General features: G+C 33.8%; 1 protein-coding gene across 1 annotated transcript in view; it reads left to right on the top strand.

The window, feature by feature from the left end:
* The window catches only part of ADGRV1 (adhesion G protein-coupled receptor V1), a 594,013-nt gene that overhangs the window by 136,999 nt on the left and 435,921 nt on the right, over positions 1-21,093 (top strand). Inside the window, exons 36-48 of the mRNA XM_015140403.3 lie at positions 277-376; positions 1,300-1,479; positions 2,133-2,296; positions 4,560-4,653; positions 6,728-6,806; positions 6,918-7,056; positions 8,010-8,151; positions 12,215-12,477; positions 14,653-14,828; positions 15,571-15,695; positions 19,080-19,237; positions 19,334-19,480; positions 19,799-19,906. Coding sequence (XP_014995889.3) covers positions 277-376; positions 1,300-1,479; positions 2,133-2,296; positions 4,560-4,653; positions 6,728-6,806; positions 6,918-7,056; positions 8,010-8,151; positions 12,215-12,477; positions 14,653-14,828; positions 15,571-15,695; positions 19,080-19,237; positions 19,334-19,480; positions 19,799-19,906 — 1,875 coding nt within the window. The remainder of the gene's footprint in view (positions 1-276; positions 377-1,299; positions 1,480-2,132; positions 2,297-4,559; positions 4,654-6,727; positions 6,807-6,917; positions 7,057-8,009; positions 8,152-12,214; positions 12,478-14,652; positions 14,829-15,570; positions 15,696-19,079; positions 19,238-19,333; positions 19,481-19,798; positions 19,907-21,093) is intronic.

The following is a 21,093-nucleotide window of genomic DNA, read 5'->3' on the forward strand; positions in this document are numbered from 1 at the left end:
CCCAACTTTATGCTTTGAGATTTCCGGTAGTGCCACATTGCTCAATGAATAAGATTTACATTCATTAGCTCAGCATTCAAGATCTTCCACAATTAGCCCCTGTCTGCTTGGAGCTTACATTCCCATGAGTCAGTGGCTTTTATTTATTTATTTTTAAGCCACAGAACTTTTGTTTAAATGAAAATATGTTTGGCTGCATTATTTATAATAAAAATAAAGCAGGAGATAACTCATTCGATAACAATAGAGGGATTGATTTCTTTCTGTATGACATAGGGGTCGTTGAATACAACATTGTCTGTGCATTTGTTGGATGACAACATTCCTGAGGAGAAAGAAGTATACCAAGTCATTCTGTATGATGTCAGGACACAAGGTAATTCAGAATTTAATTTTATTTTTTTTGATATATTTTTTTCGTAAAAGAAAGAAAATTGTTGTTATCTCTGTATTTAACAATTAGATGCATACCAATTTTTAAAATGTTACTTTATTATGTGTCCCCTAGAAATGTTAGATCCAAAAAACATTAGCATCATATGGGAATACATATCTTTATGGACTAGAGAAAAAAGCCCTGAAACGTTTTGCTAAATGGTTACTTACAGAATAAAAATCATTTCCAAAGGTAGAATTTTTTTGAAATTAATTTGAGACTTACAGGCCAATTTGAATTTTGGACCAATTATATGGATAATTCAAATTTAGTCTTCCTTTTTTTTTTTTTTTTTGTGACAGGGTCTTGCTCTGTCGCCAGGCTGGAGTGCAGTGGCACTATCTCGGTTCACTGCAGTCTCTGCCTCCCAGGTTCAAGCGATTCTCCTGCCTCAGTCTCCCAAGTAGCTGGGACTATAGGCGTGCACCACCACGCCCAGCTAATTTTTGTATTTTAGTAGACAGGGTTTCACCATGTTGGCCAGGATGGTCTCAATCTCTTGATCTTGTGATCCGCCTGCCTCAGCCTCCCAAAGTGCTGGGATTACAAGCGTGAGCCACCACACCCGGCCCAAATTGAGTCATTTTTAAGCAAATTATCTGGGTACCTTCCTCAATTTCTGCTCAGTTTCTATATTCTGATAACCAATATAAACTAATAATGACAGTAATATATGAAGTGAAGAAATTCATGATCTTCCACCTGAAAGAAAAATGGAATGTGGTTTTTGTTAACCTGAAGATTTGTTAGAGAAGTAAATAGAACACTTTTGATTACCTTCATGTTTCAGAGAGTGAGGTTATATTTCCAATGATTAAAAGCTAATACCAAATCACTGGTAGATTCCTCCCTGACATTTTTAGGAGTTCCACCAGCAGGAATCGCCCTGCTTGATGCTCAAGGATATGCAGCTGTCCTCACAGTAGAAGCCAGTGATGAACCACATGGAGTTTTAAATTTTGCTCTTCCATCAAGATTTGTGTTACTACAAGAGGCTAACATAACAATTCAGCTTTTCATCAACAGAGAATTTGGATCTCTAGGTTTGTGTTGCTCTAGAATGAATGGGTTTTCCAGGCAGGTGCTTATTAATATTCTACTTGTGTGGTTGAAAGCCATTGCTAAAATAAATCAGGGATAAGAGAAAATTAATATTTTTTTTCATTCAGGACAGAACTTTATAACTTCCTTATTTTTGAAAAGATTAAATGAATTTTCTGTTTTCACAGAAATGCTGTGTAATTAACAAACATAACACTTCAGCAGCATATGGTAATTTAGGCTGTCTGTGGGTCTACTAATCTATGCTGGGCTTGGTCATAGGTGGCTGTATTTCATATGTCTGTCATTCTTCTCCTGGAACCAGTGGTAGCACAAAAGACCAAGTGAAAATGTGTAAGGCCCCCTGAGGTCTAGGGTTAGAACCAGCATATCATCATTTTTACCTTGTTCTATTAGCTAAAACAAGTCACATATCTAAATGCAAAGCCTAGAGGCAGGGAAATATGCTTTTCCCACAGTGAGACACCTGTGAGCCATCATATGGTAAAGATTATGGATATAGGAAGGGGTGAGGAATTGGGAGCAGTAATACTAGCTACTGAAGGTGCTTTTCGGAAAGGCAAAAAATCCACAATGGGACATTATTGTAAACGTTTAGGGAATTACAAAACATTTTTCCAACCTATTCAATTAGGAGCTATCAATGTCACGTATACCACGGTTCCTGGAATGCTGAGTCTGAAGAACCAAACAGTAGGAAACCTAGCAGAGCCAGAAGTTGATTTTGTCCCTGTCATTGGCTTTCTGATTTTAGAAGAAGGGGAAACAGCAGCAGCCATCAACATTACCATTCTTGAGGTAAAACTCCTATTTTTTTCCTTACTATTGTATTAAACCTGAAGTAACTACATAGAAGGTAGAAATTGATGGAAGAGTCTATAACATATAAGTAGTAACATTTAGTAAGACACTTCTAGTAACTTTGCATTTTAAGACATCAAGTTTCGTGAAAACTAAGTCTACCTGAGTTTTTTCTTTTTGTTAAAAAAAAAAATACTCTGACTTTAATATCAGGTTTGGATACTCTACAATTATAATACTAGAAACTTAGTGAATTCTTTTCTGCTTGATTCCCCCTGATGGTACCTTTAAATCGTCTTATTTCTTTTCTTGATTTTGTTGTTATTGTTTGTTTTTTTTAATCGTACAGGGGTTTCTGTTCTTGTTTAGATCGACTGGCCTGCTGTTACGTATTTTATTATAGACATACCCATGATAAAGAATTTTCTTAGGGTAATCCCCTTTAAGATGTTATAGACCTATGAGGTTTCAAGGAGTATTTTGATTACTCCATAGGATTCTTTGGACCAGAAAATCCATGTATGTCAGAATCTTTGTTGGTAGTAGGACCGTTTACATTAGAGATAGGGAGAGACTCACTAGAGGCAGATGGCACAATATGCAATTATGATTACGTTAAGCTTAACATAATCATTAGTGATTGAAATTGTATTTTAAATAATTTTTCACATTGTGGAATCTCATGTTGTTTTGGGACTTAGTGTATCAGTTACCTAAATACATTTCCAAGAGGTTTATAAAAATGGTACTTATGGAGGGAGTAGGAGATGGTGTGTAGGACAGGGGAAGGGAAAGAGGGAGAAAGCATGAATATTGCAGTTGAAAAAATATTTTTCAATTCCTATGTATTTTGGGAGTTCTATTTTAAAATGTATTTTATTATCTTGGAGGCCTGTTCTTTTACAAAATTATAAGTGGTATAAACCATCTACCTTCTGAAGTCAGTAACTTACTTTGTTGATTACTGTGGCACTGTGACCTAATACAACAGTATAAAAATTCCAAAGCTGTAAAATTAAAGGTAATATTAAGTCAGTATATGGGATGTAACACGAGATTTGATAAAGCTTTCAATTAAGTTATCTTTCAAAAGTATACTTTATTAATAACAATATAAATAAATGGATTGATTATTCCTTAGATATGTTAGGTTTTAAAGCAGAGAATACACAGTTGCCCTTCTTTTCTCTGAGGAGTCTAGGTTTTTTTGAACATGGGGTTTTTGGTTCCACCTTTGTTTCATCCTAGCTCTTTGCAACCCTTTTTGCTCCCCTCAGTAGCACTAGATTAAGAGACTGCAGGGCTATGTATATAGGAACAAACTGCCCTGGGGAGTGGTAGGGAGGAGTTATTGCATGGGGGATGGGGGACAGTAAGAGTAGGTACAGCAGTCCTTCTGTGTCACTGACCTTATAACTCATATTGGCCCATATATTGCATAAGACAATCTAGAGATCATGATTTTCACATATTTGTTCACATGGAAACATGACTCCATTAAATAAAGTGAGGAGAAAAGCATATGTTGGTGAGTGTGTGCTGACATTATATACGCATAAATATATACACACATTGTGTTTCTTTGTAAATATTGATGGCTGGCTGATCATTCTTGACATGGATTTTGCTAATCCTTATGTTTGTAGTACCTGCCTTGTTTTCATTGCTATTATATGGACTAGTGATTAATAATAATAGCTATTAATTTTAAAGCATTTTCTCTAGGCCACTCTACACACATGATTTGTAATCATTATTACAGTCTCCCACCCAAAGGACCTATTATTGCCCCAGTATAGAGATAGTAGAATTGGAGTCCTAAAATTTAAGTAACTTACTTAAAATTATAGAATTTGGTACTAGGCCTCCTTGAACTGCAAAGCCCCCTTTTTTTTTTTTTCGTGGTATTCTATTCCTGCTTCTACACATTGGATATTATGGTAATTTAAAGTGTTTTGTTCATATTATGCTTAAAATAATTAGGCCTATATATTTATAAGATTGGTTTACATATTATATAAATCTAGGTTAAAAATGTTAAAATATTTAAGTGGTTTCATATGTGTCAACCTAATTACTTCCTATACACCCAAGTATAAGTTTAATACTTTTATGTTTATTTTTTCTAATTTAGATGTCTACTTTATGGTTGCATGTTTGTATCTTCTGTATACTAATTACACAGTTTAACTTAAAAATGGTTTCTGAGGGTTATTTTGAGAATATAATTAAAGGAATTTAATGGTGTGATTTTTTTCAGGATGATATACCAGAGCTAGAAGAGTATTTCCTGGTGAATTTAACTTATGTTGAACTTATCATGGCTGCTTCAACTTCATTTCCTCCCAGACTAGGTATAAGGGGTTTCTTGTTTGTTTCTTTTCACTCACTTCAAATGAAATGAAGAAACTTTGTTTTTGAATCAGAAGTGATCATTGTGCTGTTTTGTTAATCTTGGCTATGTGTCAAAATATGATGGAATTTTATATTTATTTTGATACTCTCATATATTGCAGTTTTTACATTGAACAGTGTAAAGACATTAAAAATTATTGTGTGATGTCCTTTAAATTTTACAACTATTTTATAAACAAATTTGTAATCCTCAAAATAGTTCTTTGGAAGGTACTTTTCTTTCATTATCTTTTAAAATTAGCTGTTTTCATTAGATCTCCAAACTCTCAGATGTTTTTCTTTTCTTTCAGGTTAAGCAGTGCTGTTGTTTGCTTCTTTGTTGATTTGTTGTGTTCTCTGCTTCTCTTTTGACCTTTTTTCTTTTTCTTTTCATGCTTTTAGAAAAGAATCAGTTAATTCATTACAGACTGAAAGGTAAAACCTGAACCTTGGTACAAACTTATCTAGATTCCTTTGAAAAGATGTATTCCTGTTTAAACACAAACTCCTGTTTTCAGTGTGGACATTTACTACTGGGAAATTTTGTCTGAAGCCTGTAGGTGTGATGGCCCAATAGAGGGTGGTGCTGAACTGGTTAGAAGCAGTGCTGGACAGGGGAAAGTTAACTTGGGTTAAAGGAAGAGAAGCATGGCCAGGAGCAGTGGCCTGGGGAACAGGCATTCCTTATTCATTTCTGAAGCTCATTGTGATAACTTTGAAAATATTGAAAGGAAATAATCAGTTTCTAACCTATTGTTTGAATAGTTTCAGTTCTTTTGCTAAAGAAATAGATGATTCCAATGACTAGGCTGTTTACATCGGGTGTTATTACAAGATAATTATTATTCATACTAAGACAACTAACAAAACAATTCAGATTTCTTTCATCCTCTTACTGAGATAATTTAAATAGTTGACTTCTGTTGAGTGGTTTCTAATGCTCCTATTTCAAGTGCTTTGTACCTTGGTAATGGCATTACTTACATCTTCTCATTTTACAGATGAGGTAGCTTAGGTTAAGAGAAGCTGAGTAACATGCCCCAGATCACAGAACTATGGAGTGGTAGAGCTGTCTTCAATGGTGTGGCCTGATTTTAGAATCTCTGCTTTTTAGCCTCTTGTCTGGTGGACACAAACCCTGATTTTATGTGCTTTCCTGGACAGTGTTGTTCTTTTCCCTCTACAGAGAATTACACTCTCCCTACCCTTTCCCCATCCAGGCAGCTATCGTAAGTGTCCTAGACTAAGGTGGTACCTCTGAAATTTAAAAGGTAAAGAACAAAATATTAAAAACAAAAATCAAAACAAAACCAAAAAACCAATCAGGAGCAGGATTCGTAAATATTTTAAGACTAGCCTAGGAGCAGGGTTAGTAATATTTTAAGACTGAAACCAAAAAGCCAACCAGGAGCAGGGTTAGTTTATTTTAGGGTATTGGTAACATACTAAGTTTGGTGGACAGAATAAAAATAAAAAGGGAAAGATAAGTTTACTTTGATATTAATCTCTCTTGAGTTCACCAAACCTTTTCCCCATCTTTCCCATGTGTCTCAGCTTCTGTTTGTGTCCCTGTCTCTCTGTGTCTCTTTTGCATGCCTGTATTTTTCTCTGTACCATTCCGTGTGCTTCTCTTCTCATTTCTTTTTTTTTTTTTTTTTTTTGCTCTTTCTGCTCCTTCCAACTGTCTCCATTTTCCTTTCCTCCAGAAACAGTGATATTATAGAATAGAGATGCCAAATATGTTTTAACTAATTAAAATAATAGAAACAAAACAGTAATCTCAGTTGTTAATTATTTTATACTGTTCTCAGTTGATTAAATTTCTATAAATCAGTGGCTTTTGTTAGCCAAAAGTGTCCTTATTCAGATGTGATAAACATTGTCTCTTTATTTTCTTAAATATCTTTTGAGTAATTTTGATAATACCTGTACATTAGGAGTTATATAATTTCAAAGGGACTGTCTTTAAATCCTATATCAAAAAGTATTTTTAATCATTTTTATGTATTTTAAGATATGCTTCTATTTTTTTAGATTCAGAAGGTTTGACTGCACAAATTATCATCGATGCCAATGATGGGGCCCGAGGTGTAATTGAATGGCAACATAGCAGGTAAGGCCAAGGCTGCGTGAGAGTCCTCTTCTGGGTTTCATATTCTTTAGTGTCTACCAAATAAAAGTTTATAAGGGAAAAAATAATGTTTTTTTTAAAACTATATTATAGGTTTGAAGTAAATGAAACCCATGGAAGTTTAACATTGGTAGCCCAGAGGAACAGAGAAGCTCTTGGCCATGTTTCCTTGTTTGTGTATGCTCAGAATTTGGAAGCACAACTGGGGCTGGATTATATCTTCACCCCAATGGTGGGTCTCAAAATCTATCACAGATGACTTTTACAAATTATTTTATAATCATTATTCCTTAAGAATTACAGTGATTTAGGTCCCATATAAATAAATTATTCTTAATAAGCCATTACATATTTCAAAGTAAATTAGGACAGAAGATTTCCACATGGTAAAATAGTTCCCTTCACTATTTTACTATTCTAAATATTATTCTGTATGGATTAACTATTTCATTACAGTATTTGATACTGGAGAACACAACCTGTAATATTAAAGAATTTATATCATTTGATAGTCTTTCCAGAATGTTTCTCATACTTCTCGAAAATTTTAGCTCTTATTTCTTTGTTTTTGCTCACTGAAACACCTTTAGTGTTTTAAAATACTTTTATTTGATCCCTTCATGCCTTTTATTTCTTAGCCAAATGTTTACTTTCTTCTCTTCCCTCATAATTTTTTTGGAGACAGAGTCTCACTCTGTCACTCAGGTTGGAGTGCAGTGGTAAGATCTCGGCTCACTGCAACCTCTACCTCCCAGGTTCAAGCAATTCTTCTACGTCAGCCTCCTGAGTAGCTGGGATTACAGGTGGCCACCACCATGCCTGGCTAATTTCTTTTTTTTTTTTTTTTTTGTATTTTTAATGTATTTTATATTTTTAGTGTACTTCACCTTGTTGGCCAGGCTGGTCTCAAATTCCTGGCCTCAAGTGATCAGCCCCCTTTGGCCTCCCAAAGTGCTGGGATTACAGGCATGAGCCACTGTGCCCAGCCCCCTCATAATTTTTACTTTTTAGACTTAATGTTGACAGTTTAAATAAAAAGATATAAACCAAAAAATAAGGAAACAAAATTCAGTGTAAAATAGCTTATTCTTTACACTTGCAACTATATTGTATTTCTTTCCAAACATTCTATAGAAACTCAGTGTATATAAATATAATACTGTCTGCTTTTACCTTTTTGACCAGATTCTTCATTTTGCTGATGGAGAAAGGTATAAAAATGTCAATATCATGATTCTTGATGATGACATTCCAGAAGGAGATGAAAAATTTCAGCTGATTTTAACAAATCCTTCTCCTGGACTAGAGCTAGGGAAAAATACAATAGGTAATTAATAATTTCTTATAAACAGCTTCCTTTCCTTCATGCTGGGTTCCTTAATATGGGCGAAGATGTAAAGGGATTAAAAAGTCTTGGTGGTTTTCTGTGCTTACAATGAGAGTGATTTTAAGTTAGAGAATTTCAGAATTTCTGTGTCTCTATAACAGTGCCTCTAGCTTGTATGTGTTGGTGTATATAGGCGTGTATGTAAAAGACAAAAAAAGTAGGTTGATACTAGAGATAATACTATTTCCTCAGTTATTGTAGGGTTATTTAATTTGTAAATGTCTTTTCTTTGGAATTTCAATTTTGCTCTGGTTTCCTACTTAGCAATAGAAGGAATTACAAAGGTAATTCCTTTAGTGTCATCTACTCTGTAGTATTTCCGCATAGTGTTGAGGTATACTGATACTTCAGACAGATTATGGGAGCCATAATTCTTTGGTTGGAACAGTTAGGTATTGTTGCTAAGAGTCGTTCTACTCCATTGCTTGATAGGTATTGTGCTGACTGTTTAGAGAAGGTAAGAAAGAGACAAAGGAGAAAACTCGGGAACATACAGAACTTTAAGGTTGGAAGAGCTCTTTAAAAGTCACTTCCATTCCTTCTGATGATAGACAAGCCAGGTGAATTTCAAGGATTGAATGCTGACTGACCCTTCAAACTCCTGTTTTAGTCAGTGGCTGAGCAGGTGTTTTTTTTTTTTTTTTTTTTTTAGTTAATTTGATGAATATTTGCATTCCTAAATTATTGGCCTTTATGGAGATATTTGATTTGTAGTAGAAAATATGAAAGAATTCTGAGTAGCCCCAGGATTGGTTTTTACTTTTCTTGCTATATTAATAAAATACATTGATATTTCTAAATCCCCAGAAGCCTTTTTATTTTTTATTTTTATTTTTATTTTTTTATTTTTTGAGGCTTTGGCTGTTTTTCAAATTCAGAGTATACATTTGAGATCAAATCATTTTCTTGTAAAACATAATGGGTTGGTAAATGGTTGTATGAATGGATACCATGTGTAGGTTGAGAATAGTCTAGGTACAAATAACAGAAAACTCAATGCAAATGGATTTAAACACATATAATTTATTGGTTTATTTAACCTGAGGGTACAGAGACATATGGCTTTAGATGACACAGGAGCAGGACTTAATGCTGCCAAAGATCCTGAGGTTTTCTGTCTCTTTTCTTGCCTTTTGGAATATTGGCTTCATTGCAAGGCTAACATCATTCATTGTTATGAGATGGTGATCAGGATCATTCTTCTGCATTTCATATAACAGGAGAGAGTATTCACATTCATGCATTCCTACAAGGTCCTCATATAAATCTGATTGAAATTACATCGGTTACATGCCCACTTCCATGAGTAGGAGAAATGAATATATTATTGGGCGCTGCCAAGGTTACTTTATATTTGTAATTTTCTATTTTTAAAGATTAAAAAATTCCTCAGAGCAATAAGTGCTTTGACAGTGAGTCGTTTCTTAAACCATGCCCCATTGATTGACCTTGAAACTATTTCCAGATCCTTATAAAGTTTCAATAAATATCCTTTTACATAAATCTTTGTATTTGTGGATAATTAAGATCATCTGTTGAGTACAATGCATGTTGAGTGGAAAGGACTAATCCACTGCCTTCTGTGTTAGTTACACTCCAACTGTGTACATACACAATAGTTTCTCCATATCCTTCCCAGCAATTTCTTTAATCTTTAAATTTTCATATGCCATTTCTAATGACTGAAAAATACGTGGTTGTATTATGCATTATTGTGATTTTTTTCTTTCATTGTCCTGTTTGTTAGTAAGCTTGACACGGGTTTGGTTTTTTCTTTGTGATTCTGTTTTTTGTATCCCTTATATACTTTCCTGTGGTTTTTGCTTTATTGGTTTGTAGGAATAGTCATATATTTTGAATTCAGCCCTTTGCCTCTTAAATATATTATAAAGATATTTCTCCCAGTCTGTCATTTATCTTTTATTATAATGTCTCATAAATTTTTTTAAATTTAAAATATCAAATATTTTGATACGCTTTTAAATCCTGCTTACTTAGGTCTTTTCACCCAAATGCCATAAAATATTTTACTATATTTTTCTACTATTTTCATAGTTTTGATTTATATTTACATTATTGAACATATAAGGAAGGTATTCATTTGTAGTGTGTGAGGCAAGGATACAACTTCATTTTTCTTCTAAAATGTATAAAACAATACCCTAAAATATAAAACGTATACCCTAAAATGTATAAAACATATACCCTAAAATGTATAAAACAGTACAGAGAATGAAACAGAGAGTTGAAACATCAATTTTCAACATGAAATATCTACCCTTCTTTTTTTCCTTCTTTTCTATCCATCTACCTATCGTTTTTCTGGACTCTGTTTTGTTCTATTTGCCTATTTATGTGCTAATAGCATGCTGTTTTATTTATCATAGCCTTGAAGTACATTTTGCTAGTTTTGCAGATCAAATATTTTTCTTTTTCTTTCTATAAATTATCTCACCTATTCCTTAAAAAAGTCTCTTTCATATGAACATTAGATTCAAGCTGAGATCTATAAAACAAACAATTTTGATTTGTGTTGAATTAGAATTATGGATTAATTTGGATAGATTTGACATCACTATAATATTGAGTTTTCCAATTTTAGAAATATAAAATGCCTCTCCAGTAATTCAAATCTTTAATACCATTGCCTTCCCTTGTGTTCTCTCAAAACCAAACTATAAGACAAGGATTCGGACAAGGATTTAGTTTATTTGAGAGGTGATCTGTGGAGGCCTGATGAGAAATAAGGAGGTGAAAGAGAGAGAGGAAAGTCGATAGGTGATGTCCTAATGAACAGTACTGCTGTGGGCAACTGACACTCAGTCCTGCTGGGGTCCCTCTTAGACACCAGGTTGAATAAAGCTTAGGATTGTCCCATGACAAGGAAGGAAATCTGGGCTGTTCATTCACTGGCTCTTATTTCTGATCATTTGAGAGTTGCTCTTGAGTGTTGAATTTGCAACAGTTGTGATTTTACTCCTGCATGGGCTGATGCTCTCTTCAGGTAAAGAGAGATCACTGGGCAAAAAGGAACTGCTGCAGATCACTTTAGTGAAGGCGATATAGGTGAGGTGCTGACAGTGTCTGCTACAGTCATACATTAAAAGTTTGTGATTTCCTTCATATAGGTTTTATAGTTTTTACATTAGGCTAATTTGTAAGTATTGTTGCTATTGTGAATAAGGTCCACTTTTTTTTTTCTAGATAGCTGATCTATAGAGATATTATAGTAGCCTTTAAGAATGTATGATCTGAAGCGGACTTCCTGACTTTGTGCACCAGGTCTGCCACTTCCCAGCTTGTAAACTTCTTCAAATTACCTGTCTATGCTTCAATCATAGGTTCTGTAAAATGAGAATAATTATATAATCCATATCATAGGGTTATTGCAAGAATTAAAAGTGTTAATATAGGTTAAGCAATTAACAAGTTCTTAATAGTATTAGTTTCAATTATTATTAATATAAGTGACAGTAAAAAACAGAACACTCTTGATTTGTGAAGGTTACTCAGCTTGCTTTGTGTATTTACTATAGTTCTAATATTTTCTCTTGCTTTTTCTTAGTAGACAATCATGTCATCTAGAAAATAGTGACAGTTCTGACTCTTTCCACTACTTTTACAAGTGTTATCTGGTTGGTAGCCCTGGGACACTGTTAAATAGTAGCAATTATGACAGACATTATTATTTTGTCTCTGTTTTTAGTGGGAATGCTGCTAATGTTTCAATATTAAGTTTGATATTTGCTGTTGACTTCTGAGAGATTGCTTCATCAGGTTAAGGAAGCTGCCTTTTATCCCAAGATTACTGAGTATTTTTCTATCATGAGTGAATATGGAATTTTATTAAATGCTTTGAAAAATTCTGTCATTTTTAAGATCCTCTTAAAACAATCACCTTAGGTAAAGAGTTGGCCTAGTTTTCAATTAGACATCCACACTTTTTTCAGCATTTATAACCAATCTATTTTCATTTGTTGCTTTAATATTTTTATTTTGGCAGCCTTAATTATTGTCCTTGCTAATGATGATGGCCCTGGAGTTCTATCATTTAACAACAGTGAGCACTTTTTCCTAAGAGAGCCAACAGCTCTCTACATCCAGGAGAGTGTTGCAGTGTTGTACATTGTTCGGGAACCTGCACAAGGATTGTTTGGAACAGTGACAGTTCAGTTCATTGTGACAGAAGTGAATTCCTCAAATGAATCTAAAGATCTGACTCCTTCCAAAGGCTATATTGTTTTAGAAGAAGGTATTCGATTCAAGGTACAGTAAGAAGCTTTAATGAGAATGGAAGTTTTTCTTTAATATTTATAAAATAAATTTCTCTTAGATGAGCACTCAAGTCCTAGAATGAAAAAACAATTCTGCCAGCTTAGGTGATAGATAAAGACATGCTTCAATTACTATGTGACAAGTGCTGTAGTTCTATTTACTCTGTATAAAGTGCAAGTGGAACATTTTACTATTAATAGGGTAGAAGAATATGTAAATAATAAAGAAAATATATGTATGGCTATTTTAAATTTTCAGCACACTTAAATTGCATATGTCACTTTATATTGTATATAAACCATATAAAAGAAAACCCAAGCCAATTTTTGTAAGCATTAAGTCCCAGCCAGTCATTTCGCTTTTGCCACATTTTTGTTGAACAAAATGTAACTGCTTACTTCAGACTGCTTGTTTGACAACAGGAATAGTTTATTGGAGAAAAATATTGGGGATTTGAGATTAATTATAAATATGATCTATACTCACAGTTTACCTTCCAAAACCTCTTTTTCTATGTATTAACAATTTTCTGTTCCTGCTACTAAACTTTATTTTTTTAAACAGTTTAAGTTTAAAATAGCTAATTATGTTAGCTTTAGGCATTTTTCAAGCCAGCTATATCAAGTATAATAAATCTAAAATAATAGATTTAAAGCTATTTTGTCTAAAACAGTCCATCTAATAATTATTTTTTTAATGATCAGTTTATGTAACTTCAGCACATTTGCAAATGCATATTCATTTTCATGGTTTTTTTTCACATTTTGGAAATTTAAAACCTTAATTGGTTTGTGCAAGGTCACTTACATTTAAATCTTGAAATATGTATATAAAAATTCAAATTTGAAATATATTATTAATTTTCTGTTTATTCATGTTTTTTCATCTTTTAAAATTTTTCTTAAATTTATTTTTTTGTTTGTTTTATATTTTTTACTGTGACTTTTTTCATAAAAGACTCCTTTTTCACAGTATATGTATGTACTTTTATTTTTATTAGGCAAATTGAATGTTAGAGCAAATTGGATTAAATAAATTTAACTGACATAACTGCTTTTATTCCAAAAAGTTTTTGTTTTGAAGTATAAACAGTAAAATACGCAAATCTTAAGTATATGGCTTAGTGACTTTGAAGATATATACATACACACATGTGACTACCACTTAGATTAAAATATTTAACATTAAGACTGGGCATAGTGGCACACACCTGTAATCTTCAGGAGGCTAGGTGGGCGGATCTCTTGAGGTCAGGAGTTTGAGATCAGCCTGGCCAACATAGTGAAACCCTGTCTCTACTAAAAATACAAAAATTAGCCAGGTTTAGTGGTGCGTGCCTGTAATGGTTCTCAGGAGGCTGAGGCAGGAGAATAACTTGAACTTGGGAGGCAGAGGTTGCAGTGAACAGAGTGCCACTGCATTCCAGTCTGAGTGACAGAGCGAGACTCCGTCTCATTCATAAACAAACAAACAAACAAATAAATAAATGTGTTTAATATTATCATCACTGAGAAGATTCCCCTTGTCTCCTCCCCTTTCCAGAGGAAACTACTTTATGATTTCTATCATTGATGACTCATTTTGCTTGAGCTTCCTATAAATAGAATCATACAGTGTATACTCTTTTGTGTCTGCCTTCTTTCACTCCATATAATTTTTAAGTCTGTGTGGTTGCATGCATCAGTAGTTGGACATTTTTTTAAATCACTGAGTAGCGTTTTATAAAATAGACCACTATTGGTTTGTCTGTTCTCCCACTGATGAACATTCGGGATGTTTCTAATTTGTGCCTGCTATGACTGCAACTGTTTTTTTTAACAGTGAAGCCTAGATTAGAATGAGATTAATCAAGTTATGTAGCCAGAGCAGGACAAAAAGTTCACAAAAATGAAGACATAGATGTAATTTTTAATCAATGTTATTTTAAAATGCACTAAATGTTTTTTGGACACTTCAGTGCAATATATCACAAAGTTGAAAATCCTAAAAGTAATAACCTGAAACAGGTGTAACCATCACATTATAGGAATCAGTGTTAAATCAAAGTGAGATGGTATTTTTCAAAACATAGTATTTTGTTGTCAGAAATGTTTAGTAGATTTCTCTATATGTGTGTTACAAAAAATACTGTATTCTAGTAACCTTATCTTTTGATTTTGTTTTCAGGCCTTACACATATCTGCCATATTAGACACGGAACCAGAAATGGATGAGTATTTTGTTTGCACCTTGTTTAATCCAACTGGAGGTGCTAGACTAGGGGCACGTGTTCAAACCCTGATAACAGTTTTGCAAAACCAGGCCCCTTTGGGGCTATTCAGTATCTCTGCAGTTGAAAATAGGTATAGTTTATTCATAAGGAAATTATCCCTTCTGAACCTATAAGTAGGGAATATTTTTTGCTTAGGAAAATGCAGAAGGAAATTGATGTCTAATTATTTTTAAAAGGATTTTTAAAATGAACTCTAGACTAAAGATAGGTCTAGAGAGACCAATTACTCTCCTAACTGGGAGTATCAAAAACCTAAACTCACCCTTTTATTAGAATGGTGTTATTAGAATTCTTATTTTCTTGGAATTCACAGTTTCAGGTAAAGGTCTGTACTATTTTGTGTTTTTAAAAATAATGAAAAGCAAGAAATAATATAAAGTAGACTTCACTGCTCAAACCAAATGAATGACTCTTCAAACATATATTAACATGATTGTGGTTTTAAAATTTCTTCTTCAAACATATATTAACATGATTGTGGTTTTAAAATTTCTTCTAGAAGCTGACAAATATTTATTTTTTATATCATAAAAATATTTTAATCTAGTTTCATTAATATGTTAATTTACTGACTCATTTTTTCCTATAAAGTGTTTTTCATACATATGTGAAGAAACATAAGAATGACAATTTTATTTGTTTTTCAGAATATACAGTGTGAAGTTACTGAAGTAACTGATTTTCAGTATTTTCTTATCTTGGATTGTATAAATTTAAAAGTGTATTAAGTATATGCTAGCAATATGATATATATTTTAAATATGTAGAATGTGTACTTTTTCTGCTTTCCACAATCCATGTATTTCTTTCAGTGCCACCTCCATAGACATCGAAGAAGCCAACAGGACCGTGTATTTAAATGTATCTCGAACTAATGGCATTGGTTTGGCTGTGAGTGTGCAGTGGGAGACAGTATCTGAAACAGCCTTTGGCATGAGTATGTTTCATTTCTTATGAGAACAAAATTCTGTAACCAAGAAATATCGCATGTATAAGATTCATATTTTTTCCCATGAATTGTATGTTATTGATCATTTGAAAATGGAAAACAGATAATCTGATTCTTTTATTGCACCTATAAATATGTGTTGAGGCCAGGCACGGTGGCTCACGCCTGTAATCCCAGCACTTTGGGAGGCCAAAGTGGGCGGATCATGAGGTCAGGAGATTGAGACCATCCTGGGTAGCACGGTGAAACCCCATCTCTACTGAAAATACAAAAAATTAGCCGGGCGTGGTGTTGGGCACCTGTAGTCCCAGCTACTCAGGAGGCTAAGGCAGGAGAATGGCTTGAACCCCGAAGGCGGAGCTTGCAGTGAGCTGAGATCGCGCCACTGCACTCCAGCCTGGGCGACAGTGTAAGACTCCATCAAAAATAAAATAAAATTAAAATTAAATAAAATTAAATAAATAAAAGTATGTATTGGGTGCCTGTCACATGCCAGGCATGGCACTGAACTCATGGATCTTAGAATTTAGGGGGTGACAGAAATGAATCAAATAAGTAAAAATCAATGTATACTTTAAACTTTAGTAAGTGCTTCAAAGGAGAAGTTCTAAGTGTTGAAAGAATATAGGGGAATGCTTTTAAGGGGTATTGATCTTTGAACTAAGACTGAATAATAAGTAGAATTGATTATGCAAAGGACTGAGTTGGAAGAACATGGAGGTGAGAGTGAGAAGCTGTGAAGGCAGAAAACGGAGGCATAAAAAACACACATAAGCGAAGAACTTGGGTGGATAGTAGGTACAGAAATAAGGAGGAATGTTGAGCTTGGATAGCTGGACAAGACCAGATCATTCAAGACCTTAAGGAATATTTTATAGTTGCCAGTCTTTATAATAGTATTAACGGAGAGCCTTTGAGTGGTTTAGGAATGGAGGAGAGTTACCATATGTAATGTGGTATGGTATAATCATATTTGGATTTTGAAGATATTATTCACAGTGCCATGTAAATAATGGGTTGGCACAGAAGAGAAGTGAAGATACAGGGAGGCAAGATGATGGTGGCTTAGACTAGATGTTGAATATGAGGGTGAAGGAGAGGGAAGTACCAGAGATGATTCAGGTTTCTAGCTTGTGCAGTTGGATGGGAGAAGGAGTTCATGCTATTCACTAAGATGGAATTCCAAAAAAAAGAATAGATGTATTTTGGTAAGGGGAGTAAAATAAATGTGGTTTAACACATTTTGAATTTGAGTTACTTTTGAGAATAAATTTCTCTAGACTCAAAAGAAGGTCTCTGCCGGAGAGATAAACCTGGGAACTTTAGCTATATATATTGTATTTGAAGTCATGGAAATTGATGTAAATCTGAAAAGAAAGGCTGAAGATGGAGAAGGGAAGAGGATGCTATAGACTGCACTATAAGAAGGTTCAAGTTGAATGGCTGAGGATATGGGATGATGGCCTAGCAAAGGAGACTTAGAGGACCTGGTAAGAAACTTAGGAAAAAACAGGATGGCAGATACCAGCAGAAGAGTGCTTTAAAATGGAGGAAGAAGTAAATGGTGTCAACCCCTGGTGAGAAGTCCGGTAAAATGAGAACCTGAAAAATAACTATTATAGTTAGCTACATAGAAGGCGTTAGACCATAGAAAGGGCTATTTGTATAGAAAGACAGAGACTGAATACCATTTTGAATAAAGGTGAAAGAAGAGAGACCTCAACTATATGCAACCATTTCAAGAAGTTTGGCTGGGAAGATAGGACCTGGAGAAGGTGGTAGTGGTGGGGTGTAGGATTCAGAAGGTTTTTTGCATGTTTAGTTTGGAGAGACCCAAGCAGGTGTAGGTTGGATGGAAAAGGTACAGAAATATTAAATATTTAGAAGAAAAAGGACATAATTAATAGTGGTATGGTTGTCTAGAAGACAAGTAGAGATGGGATCTAAAAAAAGAAAAATTATGGTTTCTAATTTAGATTTCTCCATTACTGCTTGGACTTTGCATGTATTTTTTTGGAAGTGCTCATGAGAGCATATGTTGGAGATTCTTAATCGTTAGCAGTCATTGCTTATTCTTCATTTGTGGTCATCTTGAGTTACTGTAGAGAAGGATTTGTCCATGCGTCAGGACCATTTGGGACTTTAAATGAAAAATCTGCAGTATACCCTTAAAAGGGAGCAACATAAGAATTTAAAATGCTGGATTTTTTAGAAAAGGAAATTGCTATTGGATATTACATGTAAGGCATTGACAAATTCTCTTGAATTGGTAATCTAAAAATGATCAATCATTTATAGGGAGCTCAGGTTTCAACCTTGATAGTTGTACTTGCTGCATCATGTTCACACCACTAACCAAAATTTAAAAAGAACTTAATGTTTTGAAGGGAAACAGCCATGTTAAGAGATTATACATTTTTTTAAAAAATTTTACTCTTCATTAGTTAGGGGATTTTTATTTTTGTCCTGTTTTTTTTTTTTTTTTTTGTAGTACAGAATTTTAAAACATATACCAGTTGTAGCAGTTTGATAAAACCTTGACAGCCATTTGAAATATGTGAGTCTGCTTGGCATTCTTAAAATAGATAAAATGTAAAGTGAAAACTTAGATGGGCATAATTTCAAATTAATAGCATAAATTTTTTAAACCAAATATTTATCATGCTTCTATAAAGATATTTTTTATTATAAAATTTCTCAGTTATATTTTTATCAACTTTACCGAAGTTGATAAAAATCATGTTCTGCATATTTCCCTTTAAAATATACATTTAGTATTTATTTAGTTCGTTTTTGAGCCAGGGTCTGTCCCTGGCTGGAGTGAAGTGGCACTATCTCGGCTCACTACCACCTCCGCCTCCTGGGTTCAAGCAATTCTCGTGCCTCAGCCATCCAACTAGCTGGCATTACAGACACACACCACCACACCCAGCTGATTTTTGTATTTTTAGTAGAGACTGGTTTCACCATGTTGGCCAGGCTGGCCTCAAACTCCTGACCTCAAGTGATCCACCTACCTTGGCCTCCCAAAATTCTGGGATTACATGCGTGAGCCACCATGCCCAGCCACATTCAGTATTTATTTCTAAATACACCTTGGAAAAGTGTGTGTAGGTGTAAAGCAGAATGTTAAAACATTTTCTTGGTTTTTAAATTAGAATTTTTAGAAAATTCTTATTTGTAGTACAAATTATTTGTTGTTGTTGTAAAGTTTTCTCGCTTGTGTCTTGTCTTTTCACACTCATACACACATGCGTCATGAAAGGATCTTCATTTGTAGTCACAAATGCAGTAGTCTCATTGTTTAAACAATAAATTAGATAAGTTTTTGAAGGAATAATAAAATAGTAAATCATGATTTGTGTTTTTCAGGGGGAATGGATGTTGTGTTTTCCGTATTTCAAAGTTTTTTGGATGAATCAGCTTCTGGCTGGTGTTTCATTACTTTGGAAAATTTAATATATGGTATAATGTTAAGAAAATCATCTGTTACTGTTTACCGATGGCAGGGGATTTTTATTCCAGTTGAGGTAAACATCAGTATTTTTTTATAACACAAAAATAAAATGTGCAGATAAATTTTAGATGTATCATGAATTACTGTATTCTTATTCCTCATTTTCTAGGATTTAAATATAGAAAATCCTAAAACTTGTGAGGCCTTTAATATCGGTTTTTCTCCCTACTTTGTGATTACTCATGAAGAAAGAAATGAAGAAAAGCCTTCTCTTAACAGTGTGTATACATTCACGTCTGGATTTAAATTATTCCTGGTAAAAAAAAAGTTTCATTTTTAAATAGATTGCTTTCTTTAAAAGTAATTAAGATTTGTAAGATTGTTCAAATTTTAAGATAATGTATGTTCTATGTTAATGTGAAAAAAGACTTTTTGTGAGTTGATATACATTTTAGCAAAGTATCTTAATCCGGGGATATTTTTGTCTTTTTAAAATGACACTTAGGTATGCGTAACTTGGGGTTAAAATTTCTTAAGTCTTGCACTTCATATAGTAACTCATGCTATTAGTGTGTTTGGTGGCTTTCTTAGTTCAAGTCTCCTTTAAGTTTTCATTCCCACTCTGTCCTTGCAGGTACAAACAATTGTTATTCTGGAAAGTTCTCAAGTAAGATACTTTACTTCAGACAGCCAAGATTATTTAATCATTGCAAGTCAAAGAGATGATTCCGAATTAACTCAGGTTTGATTCTTTTAAAATGAAGTGGTGTTTTGTTTGTTTGTTTGTTTGTTTTGCTTTTCTTTTTAACATTATAATTGAAATTTACCAAAGGTATGGTCTGCCAGTTTAGTATAAAAGAAAAACCATAATTTGATTGTAGTAAAGTAGAATGTAGAGACTGGTTAGTTAAAAGTTAATTTTTAAACACCAGAGTCATAAAATATTATTGTCTTCAAGAGCCAAGGATAATGTAATAATAAATATGAACATTTAATTAGAATTTAACTGAATTGCAAAACATTGTGGAGAAAAATCACACAGCCAGAGAGTATCACTAAAAATTCATGATTAGCATTGCCACACAGGTGTTCAGTATCACCTCAGAAATCCCACATTTCTTTAGTAAACTAGATCTTGTAATCCTAGTAATGCTTATTTGATAACTTTTGTGACTCCTTAAACTTCCATACATGCTTCACATTTCCATTTTCAGCTAATTCCCTTGTTGAAATGAAAGCTACCAAAAGGGGTATTACTCATTTTCCCAACACCAAATTCAAAAACCCACTTGAAACCCAATCTTATTCCTCATTCCTGCTACGACAGAGAAAGTGTCCCTTCTAAAAAGCCAGGCCTCTCACATAGGTGCCCATCTTGCCATCATAAGGTTAGCTATTCCCTCCATCTCTGGCGTCTATCTCTCTCTATTTGGTTACTACAGTCAGCGTAAATGTTCTAGCTTCACCCAGCTTAAAAAGCTTAAATTCCTCCCCGATCTCATTCCCTTCTAATTTTTGTTTCATTTCCTTCCTCCCCTCTATAGTAAGACATCATGAAATAATTATCTATTTGTTTTGTCTTTACTTCCCCATGCTCACCGATGACAACTGGGTTGGCAATTCCAGTGGGTGTTTTTCTGCGTAATCATTATACATTCCACCAGCATGTGACAGTCACCTCATCCTCAAATATAAATCTTATCTTGCTTTCTAAGACACTACACAGATTTTCCTTTTCCCTTTCTCTCTCTCTCTCTGTGTATGTATGTGTGTGTGTGTGTGTGTGTGTGTTCCTTCTCATTCCCCATTCCCAGTGCCTCTTCCCTTTTGTAAACTTAGATGTCTTGGAGTTTTCCAGAAAGATTCACTTATAGTTCAAATTTCTTTTTTCTTTCTCTTCACTCACTCGGATACTGTTATCAATCATAT

This window comes from Macaca mulatta, chromosome 6 (genome assembly GCF_049350105.2).
Source record: "Macaca mulatta isolate MMU2019108-1 chromosome 6, T2T-MMU8v2.0, whole genome shotgun sequence".
Lineage (NCBI taxonomy): Eukaryota > Metazoa > Chordata > Mammalia > Primates > Cercopithecidae > Macaca > Macaca mulatta.